The 16,075-nt window shown below is 28.2% G+C and overlaps 1 protein-coding gene across 4 annotated transcripts; it reads left to right on the top strand.

The window, feature by feature from the left end:
* Positions 1 to 72: 72 nt before the first annotated feature.
* LOC107441094 (putative rRNA-processing protein EBP2 homolog) lies at positions 73 to 15,387 on the top strand. Of its 4 annotated transcripts, none has more exons than XM_071182375.1 (9): positions 73 to 187; positions 2,767 to 2,874; positions 4,220 to 4,374; positions 4,819 to 4,942; positions 5,191 to 5,280; positions 6,436 to 6,511; positions 9,638 to 9,704; positions 12,291 to 12,423; positions 15,276 to 15,387. In XM_071182375.1, exons 1-9 carry the CDS (start codon positions 185 to 187, stop codon positions 15,324 to 15,326), a joined length of 807 nt encoding a protein of 268 aa, XP_071038476.1. In that variant the 5' UTR covers positions 73 to 184; the 3' UTR covers positions 15,327 to 15,387. The 4 variants fall into 4 exon arrangements, with proteins under 4 accessions (XP_071038476.1, XP_071038477.1, XP_087017384.1 ...); XM_087161258.1 differs by having other exon boundaries at positions 179 to 529; XM_016054241.2 differs by having other exon boundaries at positions 183 to 288.
* Positions 15,388 to 16,075: the final 688 nt, after the last annotated feature.

Here is a 16,075-nt window from a genome sequence, read left to right as displayed (position 1 = left end):
GAAAACATTTCTATTAATTTTTTTAAAAAAATAATAATTTCATTAAAAATGTATTCGAATCTGTAACTAATTAATTTTACGATAATATTTAAAATCAAATCGTATAGTGAATTGCTCACAGAAATAGACAAACAATTGCTATTCAATGTTTTGAAACACAAACAAAATAAATACTAACAAACACATGGTAAATGCTGATTTTTATAATTATATAATTATCTTGTTTCATAAATATAATTAATACTTATTTAAAAACCGTTCTGTTTTATAGGCTTGTCTCATTTCTTCGTTAGTCTAATTATTAAATGATAACTTATTTCATTTTCGTTTATCAAGTTCTTTTTCGATGTAATTTTTTGAAAGATGCTTAGAGTTTGAGATTTAGACTGATGTACTGAATCAAAGATATTTCTATAATTAATTACCGTCATCATGCAACCTCAATTATGTTTTTTTCAAAACTGAATTTTTAGGACGAAGTTGAAAAAAGATTAATTTATAGTACAATTTGTTTACACGTAAAACAAAGGTATCCCATTGCATTAAAAATTTATCACCAGCGAATCTATCCTAAACTGTTTTTATACCGTGCCTATTAATTTCTTTTAGTTAATTGGTAAAGAAACAACTTTGTAGAGCCCAAAGAGTTTGTATGAATTAAAAGGTTAAAATGAAATTTTTCTCGTCTAGAAACGCTATAAATTTGTCATGATAAATATTTAATTTGCTAGTGTCAAGGTTTCTTAGTTCAGGGTTCATTAATATTACAAGCATTTTTGTAGAAACCATAGGGTATTGTAATTGAGAAGTTTAATTTGTAAAATTATGATAATTTGCTAATAAATTTTTGATTTTCTGTAAGAGGAATGTACAATCCACGTAATTGGCCAAAGTAGAATTTGCTTTCAACCAGGGTTGGCAGGTTTTTGACATGTGACAGTTTTTGACAGTTTAAACCATGGTTTAAACTGTCGTCAAAAACCTCACTGTCGAAAATGTCAAAAACCTATATTCATATGTGAAATTTAATTAATACATGAAATTTATATATTTTTTAAAGGATAGTGTTTCTAAATATGTTCTAGAAAAAATAAATTTTGAAGAGTAATATTATGTATATTCATTTTCATGTGTTATTGAAAATCTGCAGTGATATTATTAAGAAATTTATTTATAACCAAATTTAGTGTATAGTATAGATTATACTAAAAATTAGACATTTTTAAAGATAAACATTAGCAGTTTTGTACATTAGACATCTTCTTTTAAAGAAAAATCTTTTTAATATTCTTTTAAATCTTCTTAATAATCTTTTTAACATAAGACAATACAAATTTAAGTGCTTTCTGTTAAATACACAGAGTAGTTAGTGTTGAGTTACGGTATATTCAGTCTATTCATTTACTATGCTGAAAATTTAGTTTATCCAAATACTTGTGAATTTCATTTTGCTGAATACTATATACATAGTTTTGTTGAATATCTAAATATTCAGCTGTTGAATAATTACTTCTTGCTTTCAAGATATGCATTATTTGTATTCTTAATACAAGTGGAGAAATTTTTTTTTTTTTTAAAATGATAAGTGTAATAATTATAAATAAATATAATAAACAATATGAATTATATTTATCATTATTCATAAATATAACTACTTTTAAATTCAAATTAACATACTGGATAATAAAGATATTCGGTATAACATTAAAAAAATATTTTATACACTTGTATCAAGTTTGTATTTATACAACATAACTTGTAAGTTCCTTATAAATATTAGTTATATGTTCCTTATATGTCAAAAATGCATAATAATAAACTTTTAATTTTCTTAAGTATCAAAAAGAAGAAGAAAAAATTTTTTAAATATAAATATTTAAACAATTTGTGTGCAAAATTTTTCTGCACATGCATTTGAATATAAATTTCTGAGATTTTAAATCTGTTATTTTACCTTAATTTTAATTAAAAAATATTTTAAAACCTGCTGATTACCTATAGTATAATTAATTTTCAATATAATGCATGGCAAGTGTTGGTAGTTTTGAAGTTTATATATTTTCTTGGCAAACTTCAGTTTTTGACATTTTTGACAGGTTTTTGACGGTTTAAACCAGTATTATACCCTTGTCATGTCAAAAACCACTTTTTGACGTCAAAAACCCAACCCTGCTTTCAACGACTTATTAAAAAAATTTTTCCCCTAATGTATGCACAGTAGAGTGCCAATTTTTCGAATTGGAGAAAATGCTTCTTTATTTTCACAATATTTAAAAAGCGTCAAAAAATCAAATCTTTTGTCTCTTGGCGATCTTGAAAAGCACCTCATTTGTTCTGTCCAGTTTCAATATGGGTGCTGAGTAGTTTCAAATAAGGAAACAGGTTTCTAAAAATTTTTAAAACTTTTGAACACATTATTTGTTATATTCTCTAATAGACACTACTACAATTGCCAATCCTAAGCCTGAAAAAAGTGTGAAGGATAATTACTTATTAAAATTTGTCAAATTATCTGAATTTTTCATTATCCTTAGTTCTGAATCATCCAGATAATTGGTGCCCTTCTGTGTGTGTTTTCTAAATACAATTATAGTTTGAGCTAAATAATGAGAACTTGAATAAAAGGATTTTAAGTGGAAATAAAATTTTAAGTTTTACTTGCCATGATTATTGATAATTTAAAAATAATAATGTAATTAGCTTTTTCTATTTTACATACATTGACTATTTATATTACTGTGTATATTTTTTCGATTCATAATCAAGATGGAGGATTCTTCAGATGAATACATTGAAGATGCTGTTGTTGCAGATGTAATACAACAACAACTGCAGGAGATTCCTAAGCGTCAAATAATTCCAGTAAATAATGTGGTGAGTTTATTTGCTTAAATTTTATTAAAGAAAAAAAAAAAAAAAAAAACAACCTTTCATGCTCAAAAAAGTTTTTATTTAAAAAGTTATGCTTGGGGTTTTAATTTGTTATAACTATAATATTTTAAAATTTGTTTAACTCCTTCAGGATCGTGATCATTGCAAGATTCTGTCTTCATAGACTAAAATATATATAAAATGGGCATTTTTGAATTTTAGTATCCAAGGTTCGACATATGTGATCTCATTACAATACTCTCATATTAGTATGCATGTCTAATGAAGCGCTAAAAAATTAGAGTTAGATTTAATTTTTATTAAGTATGTAGCTGTCTTTGTTCACTAAGCCTTAACTAGCAGTAGTATTTGACCAAGGCAAAGTGAACGAACTTAGCCTTTAAGTGCAACAATTAGTATTAACAAATTTATATCTACATTTTTCGAAACACATGTAGTAAAATAAGTTGTTATTTAAATATTTTTTTTAAAATTATATATATAAATAATTTTTTTTTGTATTTTAATGGAATAAAATTTATGATGAATAATTAAAATGAATTTGTTATATTACTCACTAATCAGTCTATCTTTTAAACATATACGATAATTTGAGAGATTTCAATAAAACAAATACCTATTTAAAAAATATTTTCGAACTACAGATAAAAATTATGACTGTTAAGCATAATTTGACTTTGATTTATTGATCTTTGGTTCATTCAAAACTAGCTTTGCTATCGCGCTATTTTTGGTACAATAGTTTCAATTTTCAACAAAAAGCAAATAAATAATTATCTTATATTTTTCAAAAACTAAAAGTGACATTTTTTATGTTTTTTATTTCTCAACACTATCACTTATAATTTGTCAGATATAATTTATTATTTTAAAGTTTGTTTTGGTAACTGTATTTAATCTTTTAATATAATATATATTTTTAAATTAATCTAAAAAAACTTAATCAGAACCCATATCTAAATATTTTATAGTGAAAATTGAAAAGTTTTGTTCATTAAAGACAAGTTTTGAAAAAGTTTGCACATATATATTTTATTTAATTATTAATTTTATTTTGAGCAATTATAATTTATACTTAAAAGTCAATGAACTAATTGTATACATAAGAAAAAGTCTGAAATAAAATTTTACTTTAATTGAAGTAATAATAAATATATTGGTTTCTAGAGATTTTACCCTTCTTTGATCTTGATAATCATTATTCAAAACTATCTTTGTTTGTATTCTAAGGTCTTAGCTCTAATTTAAAATTTTAATTTTCAGGCTCGTAATTAAAATTTTGAAGTCATTTTTTATTTCAAAATTTTTAAAATTTTTTTTATTACAGAAAGGTCTTAAGCAGAAGTTGGTTGATATACAATTAAATTTTGATTGGTCTGAAAAGTTAGATATCTCTATAAACAATGTTAGCAATGATGAAGACAAGTCTAAAGAAACCTCTGGTTCATCAGCAGACGATGATTTCCAACGAGAAATGTCTTTGTAAGTATCCATATATTTATTTCTTGAGAACTTTAATGCATTGGTAAATTTTGATTTAGTTGGTTTAAGTTTGTCTATTTTCCTACATTAAAATTTTAAATAATATTATCATAAAATACATTCCCCCCCTTTTTTTTATTGAATTGTGAAAATTAGAGCTGAGATTCTGAATGAATGGAAATTAATGCTCTTATAAATCAAGTTTTTAAATATTACAGTTGTGATATCTCTAAAGTATGCCAAATCAGCAGAAATAAAATATTTCTTTTGGTAATTTTTTAAATTGCTTTAAAAATTATTATAACTGGCATTTTATTTATTTTTTTGGTTTTTATGCAATTTATATGATGTTAAACATTGTGCGGATTTTAATGATATAAAATGTAATTATTTAAACTTTAATGTAAGAGTTACGCATTTAAGTCTCTTTTTTTTTCTTTATAGTTATAATCAAGCTTTAGCTGCTGTTTCAAAGGCTTTCAAGCGTTTGAAGAAACTTGGAGTTCCTACAAAACGACCTGATGACTATTTTGCTGAAATGGCTAAATCTGATGCTCATATGTTAAAAGTATGTATATTGTATAAAGTTAAATGATTTGCATGTGGCATATTTTTTATTTCCATATTAAATATTAGCGATTCATCTTAGTTACAATTTTCAAATGAAGTGTTATTTTGTTTGTATTAAAAAATATTTTCAACAATTTAACGCAGAATTAAAATGTATTTATTCAATATAGTTTTTTTTTTTAAATTTTGATTCTAAAAAATCAGCACTTTTTGTGTTAAGATTTATATTTTTGTTTCCCTTTCTAGGTACGAGAGAAGCTATTGAGCAAAAAGACAGCTGTGGAACGTACTGAGAAGGTCAGAGCTATGAGAGAACAGAAGAAACTTGGCAAAAAAGTTAGTAATTTTTGTAAACAAGAGTTAATTTAAGTCACAGTAAATTGATATGTGTTCTTGATTTAGTCATAAGATTTTTCTCTTTCATTGAATTTCTTATTTTCATGCTGACATCCTTTTATTTTTAATTTATGTCTGCTAATTCAATTGGAATTTAAATTAATTGATGAGCACCTGAGCCTTTGTTGTGATTGTTTTACGAATCAGACATGATTTATTCACATGTTTTATTTTTAAATTTTCATAAAGCTATTTTGTAAATCATTATCTGAATACCTAATAAATGCTACCCATTCTGTGAAGCTTAAATGCCATATGAATTATAATTTGTTAATGTTAATAGCATTTAATTACCTATAATTCTTTTTTTATAAGATTTATTTAATTAAAAGAACTTAATTCCAGTTAAATGCTGTTGAATGATTATAAAATTAATTTTTGAGTTCAAAAGTTAAAATGACTGTAATTTATGTTATATATTCTACACATTTTCATTTTATTATGTATTTATAAATAATATCCATTTTTATGTATTTTTCTGTCATTTAATCTCTTTCACTTCAAATATTTTTATTCAAAGCAAAAAATCCCCAAACTTGCCTTTCTAAGAAACTCTTGCTGCTACTTGCTAGACATAAAAATTGAGTTTAATGCTGAACCATATAGTCACTAATAAACACTGAAATAGTATGATTTTAGATCATATGTTTCTGCTCATGCATATTGATTTGGTGTTATGAAACAAGCAAATAAATGTGTAGTTCTATGACATAAGTAAACATAAGGTAAAGTGAAATTACTTTAAATCTTATTTGTTTAATCTACTACATGTTCCATGGTCAAATTATCGAAAAATTTCAACTCTCATAAACTTAAGCTTATTATATTTATTTCATAGTGTTTTCTCCCTTTAAAATAGGTCTTTCAAAGATTCTAAATCTGCATTCAAAGTTCTTAATTTTTATAATAATAAAACCCTGTAAACATATGACAAGTTTGTCCCGTTAAATTAAAGAATAATTGTCACACATATTTAAATTTTATGTGGATAAACACGCTTCATCCAAATTGGTGGAAAATGCATGTATTTTCACCATATATTGCAGAGTTATAATAAGTAAATTCAATAAAAAATGATTCTTTGAAATCTTCCAGATGCAAACCGAAATAGTTCAACAAAGGAAACAAGAAAAAAAGAAGATGATTAGTGCTCTGAAAAAAACTAAAAAAGGTATAATTAAATAAGTGCCAACTTCTATTGTTAGATGTTTTTTTTTTAATGTCTCCTATATTATTTATTTTTTGTAAGTGTTCAGGTAAAATTTATTTTTAACATGAACATAATTTTTTTTTTATTTGTGATGTCTTTAAAAGTATTTTATTTCCTAATTAATATTTTTTTTTCATTATTAATAGTATTATATAGATAATGAAATCAATTAAAAAAAAATTTTTAAAGTAACGTAGGTAGCAAATTTTTTTTTTGAAGGGCACCCTCCGCCCCTCTTTCCTTTGACAATATTCTGGTTTGTGATATTATGTTAGGTTTATTTTTCTGTGTTTTATCTGCTATAATAAATTGTAAAAATATATCCTAATGTTTGTTTTTGTCTCTTTTTATATTTTTAATAATTTTAATTAATATAGTCTTTGAACTTATAAAATGTTTTTAAAAATCAACAAGTACAGAAAAGGGGCATGTTAAATGCAAAAATTAAAACTGGTGATTTTTTTATTTATCATTTTGTAAATTGTTTATAGATACTATACAAGTGCTAATACTATACAACACTTTCTCACAAGACTGAGTCTTTTCAATCATGTGGTGAAAGTTGAAGCATTGCTGTCTATTGTTGGGTTTAATTCATAAAAACATGTTGGGTTTCCACTATAACTTCTGCCTGGAGTGTTTTTTCGTACAGATCTGAACACATACACTAACAAATCCTCCCTACAGTCAGAATTGTTAAGACAGGCTGTCCATGAGGTGATTAACAATGTACCTACTGAGGCTATTGTGATTGACGCAGATGACAGCAATTGAACATGCAGGCAGTGGGGTTTATATAAAACACGGAAAAGAAGATTCTCTTAAACAAAGAAATGCTGATTATGCCTCAGTTTTCTGCTCTGAATTGATTGCTATAGATATGGTTCTGGATTATGTATTGGAGTGAAATTTTTTCAGGGAAATATGGATACTTTCAGATGGTTAAAGTTTTCTACAATATGTCGAAAATTGCGCAGACATTACTAATCAGAAGGGAATTGGCGTAATTAAAAAACTTAAAACTCTGTCAGAGACTCCACCTGCAATGGATGCCATCTCATGTTAATCTGAAATATAATGATATAGCAGTTAAACAGCTCTGCTATCCCTCAGACGAAAGCGGAACCTTTGACATACATTGAACTGTACTCTAGAACAAAGGCCTCTATTGACAGGGTGTGCAGCGTTATTAAAAAGTGCTTAAAGGTGCTTATTTTCGTTTCTTAAAAGCCCTTAAAGGTGTTTTTTCCATGGGTGTTTTTAAAAAGTGCTTAATTTTCCCTTTCCGAAATGCGATATTTTTCTTTACCATGTTGATTTTCGCCACAAATTATGCAAAAAGACATTGTCCTATTCAACGTTTTCAGAACTAATTCAACCCCAATCTATTTCAGCATACCGCCTGTCTGTAGTGAATGAAAACACCATTTGTTTTACATGTTTGATGAATTACTTGCGGGTCCGCACTTGGGTATACTGAGCTGGATTCACTGATAACGATTTTTTACTCTCATGTGCAACCCTACTGCATTTTACAAGAGATCAGACTTCATCTTCCGCCCTCTGTAGTAGAATTTTTGCTGATTACGGGGACCAACTAAACATTGTCAATTTTTTTTCTCTATTAGCAATAGAAAATTTGATTTCTCTTGTTAATCATCGTTTGTGACGTGCCACCGTCCTCGCCAATGTAAATAAAACTGGTTAAAACCATCGATTGTCAAAAACTTGTCAACCCTGTCTAATTATGATATTTTTCAAAATACTTAAAAATGTTTTTCCATCGCTTGAAAAGTGCTTAAAAGGTGCTTATTTTTTGTTGAAAAATTTGGCTACATACCCTGATTGACATTTCTTAGAAAGTAACCAGTGCATCCATGGTATAGAAGTGGAGATCCAGATATTGTCTTAAAATTTGAGGGGAAAAGGCAAGACCAAACTACTTTAACACATTTAACTTCTGGTCACTTAAGGACCATCAGATTCCCCTATCAGAAGTTGGAGATTTGTACTAATTGCAATACGGATTGAGCTATTTCACAACATCTACTGAGTTGTGTTGCCTTAGTGCGGGATGACATTTTAAAGTAACCTGACATAGTGCTGAGGGAGATGAGGGCGAACTAACTTATGGATCTAATCTGTTTCAGATTAGAAGGAGAAGACTATGTCACAGAGAAGCCTTTAAATGCTTTACCTTATTAATATTTTAAATGAAGCACTCTCGCGACTTTCAGATGGTGAATGGTATGATGGAGAATTAGGTGTCTCAATAGCTTGGCTGTGGCAATGTGATCAGCATTGCACCTGTTGCGCTTTGCTTCTGAGTCTAATTGATACCCATTTATCTGTAATTGGAAGGGCTGGATTGTATAGAAACCATATGCCTTTACAATGATGAGTTTGTACCTTAATTATTGTAGTTAAAAAATTATATGCTTTTGTATGATACATACGACGCCCGGTGGCTGAGCGGTAGCGCTTCGCGCTGTCGTGCCACGAGTCCCTGGTTCGATCCTCTGGCCAAGCAAGGTTGACTCAGCCTTTTATCCCTTCAGTGGGTCAATAAATGAGTACCAAGCATGGTTGGGAACTAAACACTGGGGGTTCCGCTTTCGGCTGACGACCTGATCGGAACATCTGCTCCTGCACCCCAGAGCCCAATGTTAAGAAAACTGAGATGGGCACAGTATGCCTTGGCCCTCTGTGGGCTGTTGCGCCACTGAGTTGAGTTTAGTTATGATACATACATCAATTTAAATTGCAACATTTTTATATCTTTGAATTATAAGAATATTTCATGTATTAATGACATTTTTTTAATTAGATTTAGGTGCAGAACATATTTAAAATAGTCTAATTAAAGTTTTAATAAATAAAAAGCATTTATTAGAAGATATTAAATATAGATATAGTACAAAGTTAAAAACGTTAAAGCACTTTTTTTCTCTTGCCATTTTAATTCAAGTGCATAGTATTTATGAAATAAAGTTGTTTCTTTTCCTGAAAAAGAAGGGATTTTTCTGCTCTTGGTTTTTGCTTTGAATTTCTCATTTTTATATTCTAATGAACATGACTATTTTTTAGGAAAAATGAGTGCTGATAACCTCTTAAATGAAAACAAAAATAATGCAGTTAAGCGAATCAATAAAAGGTACATATTTTTTATCATTGCTTTTGTCTTAACATTTTTCTTTTTTAGTGTAATTTTTAGCATAGTTTTATTACATTAAAACTTCAGCTTCAATAACCTTCAAGACTAAAGTGACTGAGAATTATTCATAAGTTGTTTAACTTTCATTAACTATTAATTTACTGACAGGTTTATGAATAGTCTTCTTCTGTTATTTTTGTAATTTTTAGACCAAGTATAAATATTAAAGGGTTTTATCTTATATTCCTTAGTACAAGAAACAATATCTGTTCATAAAAAGTCAGATTTTACATAGCTTAAAAAAAAAATGATTTAAAAAGTCATTTAGATATGTGTTTTTAAAAAATTATATTTACAAATGAAAAAGAATACAGATCAATTTTGAAATCATTTCTCGGTACCTTCACAAAATTAGCAGACCAAAGATGCTCCCTCACAAAACATCAACATTTTGTCAATTATTCTCCCAAAAATTGGCAGTTTAACAATAACTTTATAAAAAGATAAGCAAAATTCTCATAAAATTAATTATTTGTATCAAGGCGTTTAGGTGCACTTCTTAATAAAACAAGCACCAAATAAATTGTAATCTGAGAGCAACTAACTATCTGATTATTAAGAATGTGCCATTAGCACACTTGCCTTATCCTTCCAAAATGAACTTCATGCTTCATTAGATAACCAATGATTAGATTCGTCCTTGTTGATAACTGATCAAGTGAAACTTCAACCTAGTGTGCTTGAGTTTAGAACATTAAACTATGTGAAGGTTAACTGTTAACCTTTCAGTGTCTGCTTTGATTTTAGAATTCCCAGGTAACATGTCAAATTATCAAACAGCATGCACAATGAAGAAGGTAATACCTCTTATCAGATCAGAAAGCAGTCTGCAAAATAATGAGTATTCATATCAATCTAAATGAATATATCTAAAAAAGACAAACGTAATGATAGTTTAGGTATGCAATTGTTGGAAATATTTTTTAAAGCTGTAAATGGCAATTGTACCAAGCATTTTGAAATGCAGTCATCCAGTTGAAATTTCGAAAATAGTAATAAATAAGAAAAAAGCGTATAATTTAGATTCATTTCATCCTTTGTAATTTATACTTGCATTTATTATACAATCTTATATGTTAGACTGAAAACATATAAATCTCAAAAGTATTGAGTCATTGAAACAAATTTAAAATATGAATTCTGGTTTATGCTTCATTAACTTGTAACCGCTTGTTATAATAAAAAAAGATTGATTTAAAAGTTTATTTTATTTTTTTGTTACCGTTTGCTATAAAAATATAGATGAACAAAAAATATGCAAAAATTAAAATACTGTGTAAATTTTTCTCAAAAATTACAATGTTGTATAAATTTTTCATGTAAGTAAGGGTTACGTTTCCCATTCTGTCTTGGTTTATGATCTAACAAAATGAAGAAAAAAGTAAGAAACAAAGCCCTTACTGATTATTTTACTGAATCATTGTTAACAGAATCTTTTTTTTAAAAATTTTTTTTGTAGAAATACTGATTGTTATTGTATATTTAATTATGATGAACTTTTTAAAGTAACCTTTACACTCTACAAATTCTTTTCAATTAACATTTGCAGAGCTGCCAACTGTTCCTATGAAATCGTATTTGTTCCGAATTTTCAGCTTTGTTCCGAAAATACGATTTTAGATCAAAATGTTCCAATTTTTCGATATTCTAGCACCTTTTCAATTCTCGTGCCAATTTTCTTTCAACCCATGACAGATCTAATAACCTGAAAGCAGGTCATGTGATTTTCCGCGAATTTCACAGATTGCCGCATATCTCAAGACCATTGGTTAGTGGACTCCCGTGAATCAAAAATTTATAATCCGACGAAATTTTGAAACTTTAGCTAAATCACGCTAACAAGACATTTATGATTCTTACGCCAATTTGATTCCTTTATTTTAGCTGCTTTTCGCCATTTTAAATATTAGGAACTCTGTCAGAATCTGCTAATATCGGAATTCTTATTCACACGATTTTAATATCAATCATTGATTTTGGTATTTAGCTGATTTAAAATTTGCGAGATCTAAAAATTCAATATTGCAATTTGTATTTTCTTGTTTTTAAAATCCAATATCGCTATTCTCCTGAAAAGTTTTTTTTTTTTTTAAAAATTAGTTGCAATAAAGTTGTGATATTCTTCATTAATAAATAATTTAATTAAAACTGTTAACTCAAAAATTATGTTATATGAAACGTGTATGGTTTATATATTGATATTTTGCTACTGATATTATGATTTTTGATATTCTGTTTTACTCTTTGTGTCATTATTTCCCCTGATTGGCTTATCCTGCTTTGTGTTCCAGTTTTTGTTTTTAACAAGTTGGCAGCTTTGCATTTGATTTTAGAGGGAAAAAAATCATGTCTTAACCTTTTATAAAAATATATGTCACTTTGGTCGTTACTTTAATTGTTAGTTTAATATTTTTGAAAAACACAAGATTATGTATAATTTTTTTTATGATGGATAATATTTAAATGTTTAAAAAAATCTTTATCTTGAGTATGGCATTGACATGTGGGTCTTTCTTTTTATTTTAGCAAAAAGCAACGTGAATACCGGGATTCTAAATATGGATATGGGGGTAAAAAGAAAGGTTCAAAATACAATACTTCAGAAAGTACTGATATGAATTTTAAAAGTCAGGGAAAAAAGAATGCTCCTTTTAAGAAGGTAAGATCTGTTCTGATAAGGAAAGAAATATTGTTTTCCAAATTTTTCTATTTAAATAATATTGTAACACGAGGATTTTACTCATAGCTTATTTTTATTCTCACAAAAAATTCTTTTTTTGATGCTAATACTAATTATTCAAATTTATTAGCACTTATATTACAACCTGTTGGTGTATTATTATTTTCCTAAATTTTCTTTCTTATGTACAATAATGTAACACAGTTGATTAGTCACATCTTTACCTATATATAGTATACTTTCGATTCGCTAAATATATTTTAAAAAATAGAATAATGTATTCTAAAATGGTTCTCTAAAAAGTAGAGTCATGAAACATAAGAATGACTACTAATAATTATGTATGCAATGATAGTTGACTGTAAGTCAAAATAGAGCATTGATAATTTTAAAAGTAAGACAAAAATAATCATGCATTAAAGAGATAAATATTAAATTACAATAAACTTACATGGTGAATTTCCGAAAAAATTCATTTTCTATTTTAAAAAATATTCGATATAACAAGGTTTTGAGATCTAGAAGTTGGAGATATCGAGAGTTCATATAAATTTGAAGTTATATACTGTTCCTACTTTGATAAAATGCTAAAGAGCCATTCTCATTGCATGTGATTCTGGGATGATTCTTGAAGGAGAATTAAAGTCTGATTCCAGAAATAAAGCCTCATGAAAAACTCTCTAATCGCGTTCTTGTTTTCTCTCAATGACCATTGGAGGTGCATGAATTGTGTGAAGGGTTCTAAAAGGAACATAGTCCTTTAACTATTGTTTTTGCACCCCTTTGAAGTTTTGAATTTAGGTGTTTGTCAAAGTTTGGAAAGTCATAATTTTCACTAAAAACGAAACTCAGCGGCGCAACAGCCCATAGAGGGCCAAGGCCTACTGTGCCCATCTCAGTTTTCTTGGGCTCTGGGGTGCAGGAGCAGATGTTCCGGTCAGGTGGTCAACCGAACGCGGAACCCCCAGTGTTTAGTTCCCAAGCATGCTTGGTACTCATTTATCGACCCACTGAAGGGATGAAAGGCTGAGTCAACCTTGCCCGGCCCGAGGATCGAACCAGGGACCTGTGGCGCGACAGCGCAAAGCGCTACCGCTCATCCACCGGGTGTCTATAATTTTCACTAAGATTAGCAAAAACTATATGTGATGCCATTATAGGAATTACATATTTCTTAGCTTTTAAAACTTCTTTCATTTCATACATTTATTTTTTAATCATTCTTAATCCAACTTTAATGTATTTGAACAATAATTTAATTTATATTGCATTTTATATAAAAAGCATATATAAATATTCTCTTCTTAACAATCAATAACGGCTAACTTTTTAATTCAATACAAATATATAACTCATTAATTCACTATCACGACTAAATCAAGCATCAAAATCTATTTTTAACTCTTTTATTCTTTAAGCTACTTTATTTCTCTCACCACAAAAATGTTTCAGTTTCATGGTTATATTAATTTTCACTGCCTTTTTGTGATTGAGCTATAGCCAAATTATTTAAATATTGATATGAGATATCGTGAGGTTGGCTGCATTGACTGTTCTTTCGGCAGTGTCCTTTTTTGATAATGTGCTTATAAAGGATCTCTCCTGTACTACAAAGCATTGATTAAATACTTCTTTTAATGTGACTTTTGACTTGGCAGGCCAGTCTGCCCTTGTTACATGGTGCGTAGCGTTTTTAAAAAGTGCTTTGAGGTGCTTATTTTCGATTTTCGTTTTTTAGAAGCCCTTAAAGGTGCTTTTTTCATTAGGTGTTTTTGAAAAGTGCTTAATTTCCCCCTTTTGAAAATGAGATATTTTCTGTTACCATATAGATTTTCGGAACGTATTATGCAGAAGCGTGCATTTCACATTGTTCTATTCAACTTTTTCCCCATTCATTCAACCACAATCTATTTTGGCGTACCTTCGATCCATAGCATATGAAAGAGCCAATCATTTTACATGTTTGATGAAATACTTGAGAGTTCGCATGTGTGTCTACTGATCTCGGCTCGGTGAGATTATTGCACTCTCATATGCAACTCTGCTACATTTTGCTTGTTGAACCGAAAAATCTCTCTATATTTTTATGGTGACTAATATAATCAAGAAAAGAATTCTTTGTCACAAACTAGTTATTTTATCATGATCATGTAAAGCCTTCGAAAATTATTTTGCATTTGTTAATGTTTATAGTGCTTAAAAATAGTTTTCGAGTGCTTAAAAAGTACTTAAAAGGTGCTTATTTTTTGTTGAAAAATTTGGCTACGCACTATGTCTTAATATTATGCAAAATTTATTATTTTACATAGAAAGTCATTTGAGTAAAATATTCTTTTTATTTTGTACCCCAAGCTCTACAACTACTACTGAATTTTAAGGATACCATAGGAACTGGCATTTTTTTTTAAATAGATTATTAAGCAGTGTAGATCAAAGTTTTATAGCAAATGTTAGTTTTAATTTTTTTTTTCGTGTCTTAAATCAAATTGATACAATCTTAACTTTACATTAATTTTCATTGTTATCATTAAGATTTGTTTTCCATTTTATACAACATATTTAAAATAATTCCAAAAAGAATGCTTTTTTTTCCCCTAAATTGACTTATTCAGCTTTTTCTTTCTTTCTTTGAGGCTTAACCCAAAAAGACCATTGATATGATTTGAATTATATTACTCATGTTTTATGTGATGTAAACTTTTAGAATTGATAATCTCGATTGAATAATGTTCTTTTCAAATACCCTCTTTTTATATTTTTTATTCTTTAGCATTAGCAGTAGTTTTACTTTATTGCAAATTTAATTTATGTTTTTTGCTTTATATTTTCAGAATGCAAAATTTGGTAAGCAACGAATGACAAAGCATCGAAGACGTAGATGAATAAAATTTGTAAAATTTTGCTGTTTTTTTAATACTTGTAAATAAAAGACATCATTTCATAGTTTTGGTTATCTTTTCATTTTTGAAATATAATTTTATTTCTGTCTTACAATTTATGCGTTGTATTTATTTTTTATCAGTAACTTTTTCTCACAGTGAGCTGATTGTAAACCCTAATTCTCATTAAATCTCCGTAGTCAAGTATTACTAGTTGTAGTCAGTGAGCAATTAGATGACTACTTTGATTAGCTTCTGAAGGGAATGAGGGCAATCGGTATCAGTCTTCATTAAGCTGTTCTAGTGTAAATTGCTCAATATTGTGCGCATGTCAGTGGGCTGCCAAAGCAAGGATGCCATTTGCTCTTCAGATTCGCCGAAATTAAGGTGAAATGTCTTCCTATCATCTTCAGATGTTTCCAAAACTGGGGCCAATAGCATATTGTATAGCTCTAGTGCGAGGTAAATTAAGTTCTATTGCTACTGAGAGCCTTCGCTATTTTTAAAGCACTGTTTCCTCAATAAAAATATTTTACATTGGATTTGATTTACTTTCATCACGCTAATATTGGGCTCTTAACCTAATTTTTCCTCCTTATATTTTCGTGCCACGCTTAGAACATAACTCCATTTAATTTTATTGTCTTAACCATATAATCATTTTTGTGTTTGGTGTAGCTTAGCTGCACCTATCTCTTTTAATGTAAAATAAGTACACAATACTTATGATGTTAAATGATGATTGTCTATCT

Source organism: Parasteatoda tepidariorum, chromosome 4, assembly GCF_982258835.1.
Source record: "Parasteatoda tepidariorum strain Cologne lab strain chromosome 4, Ptep-v5.0, whole genome shotgun sequence".
Lineage (NCBI taxonomy): Eukaryota > Metazoa > Arthropoda > Arachnida > Araneae > Theridiidae > Parasteatoda > Parasteatoda tepidariorum.
The sequence above is the reverse complement of the archived record's forward strand: the minus strand, read 5'-3'. Positions and strand labels throughout refer to the sequence as shown.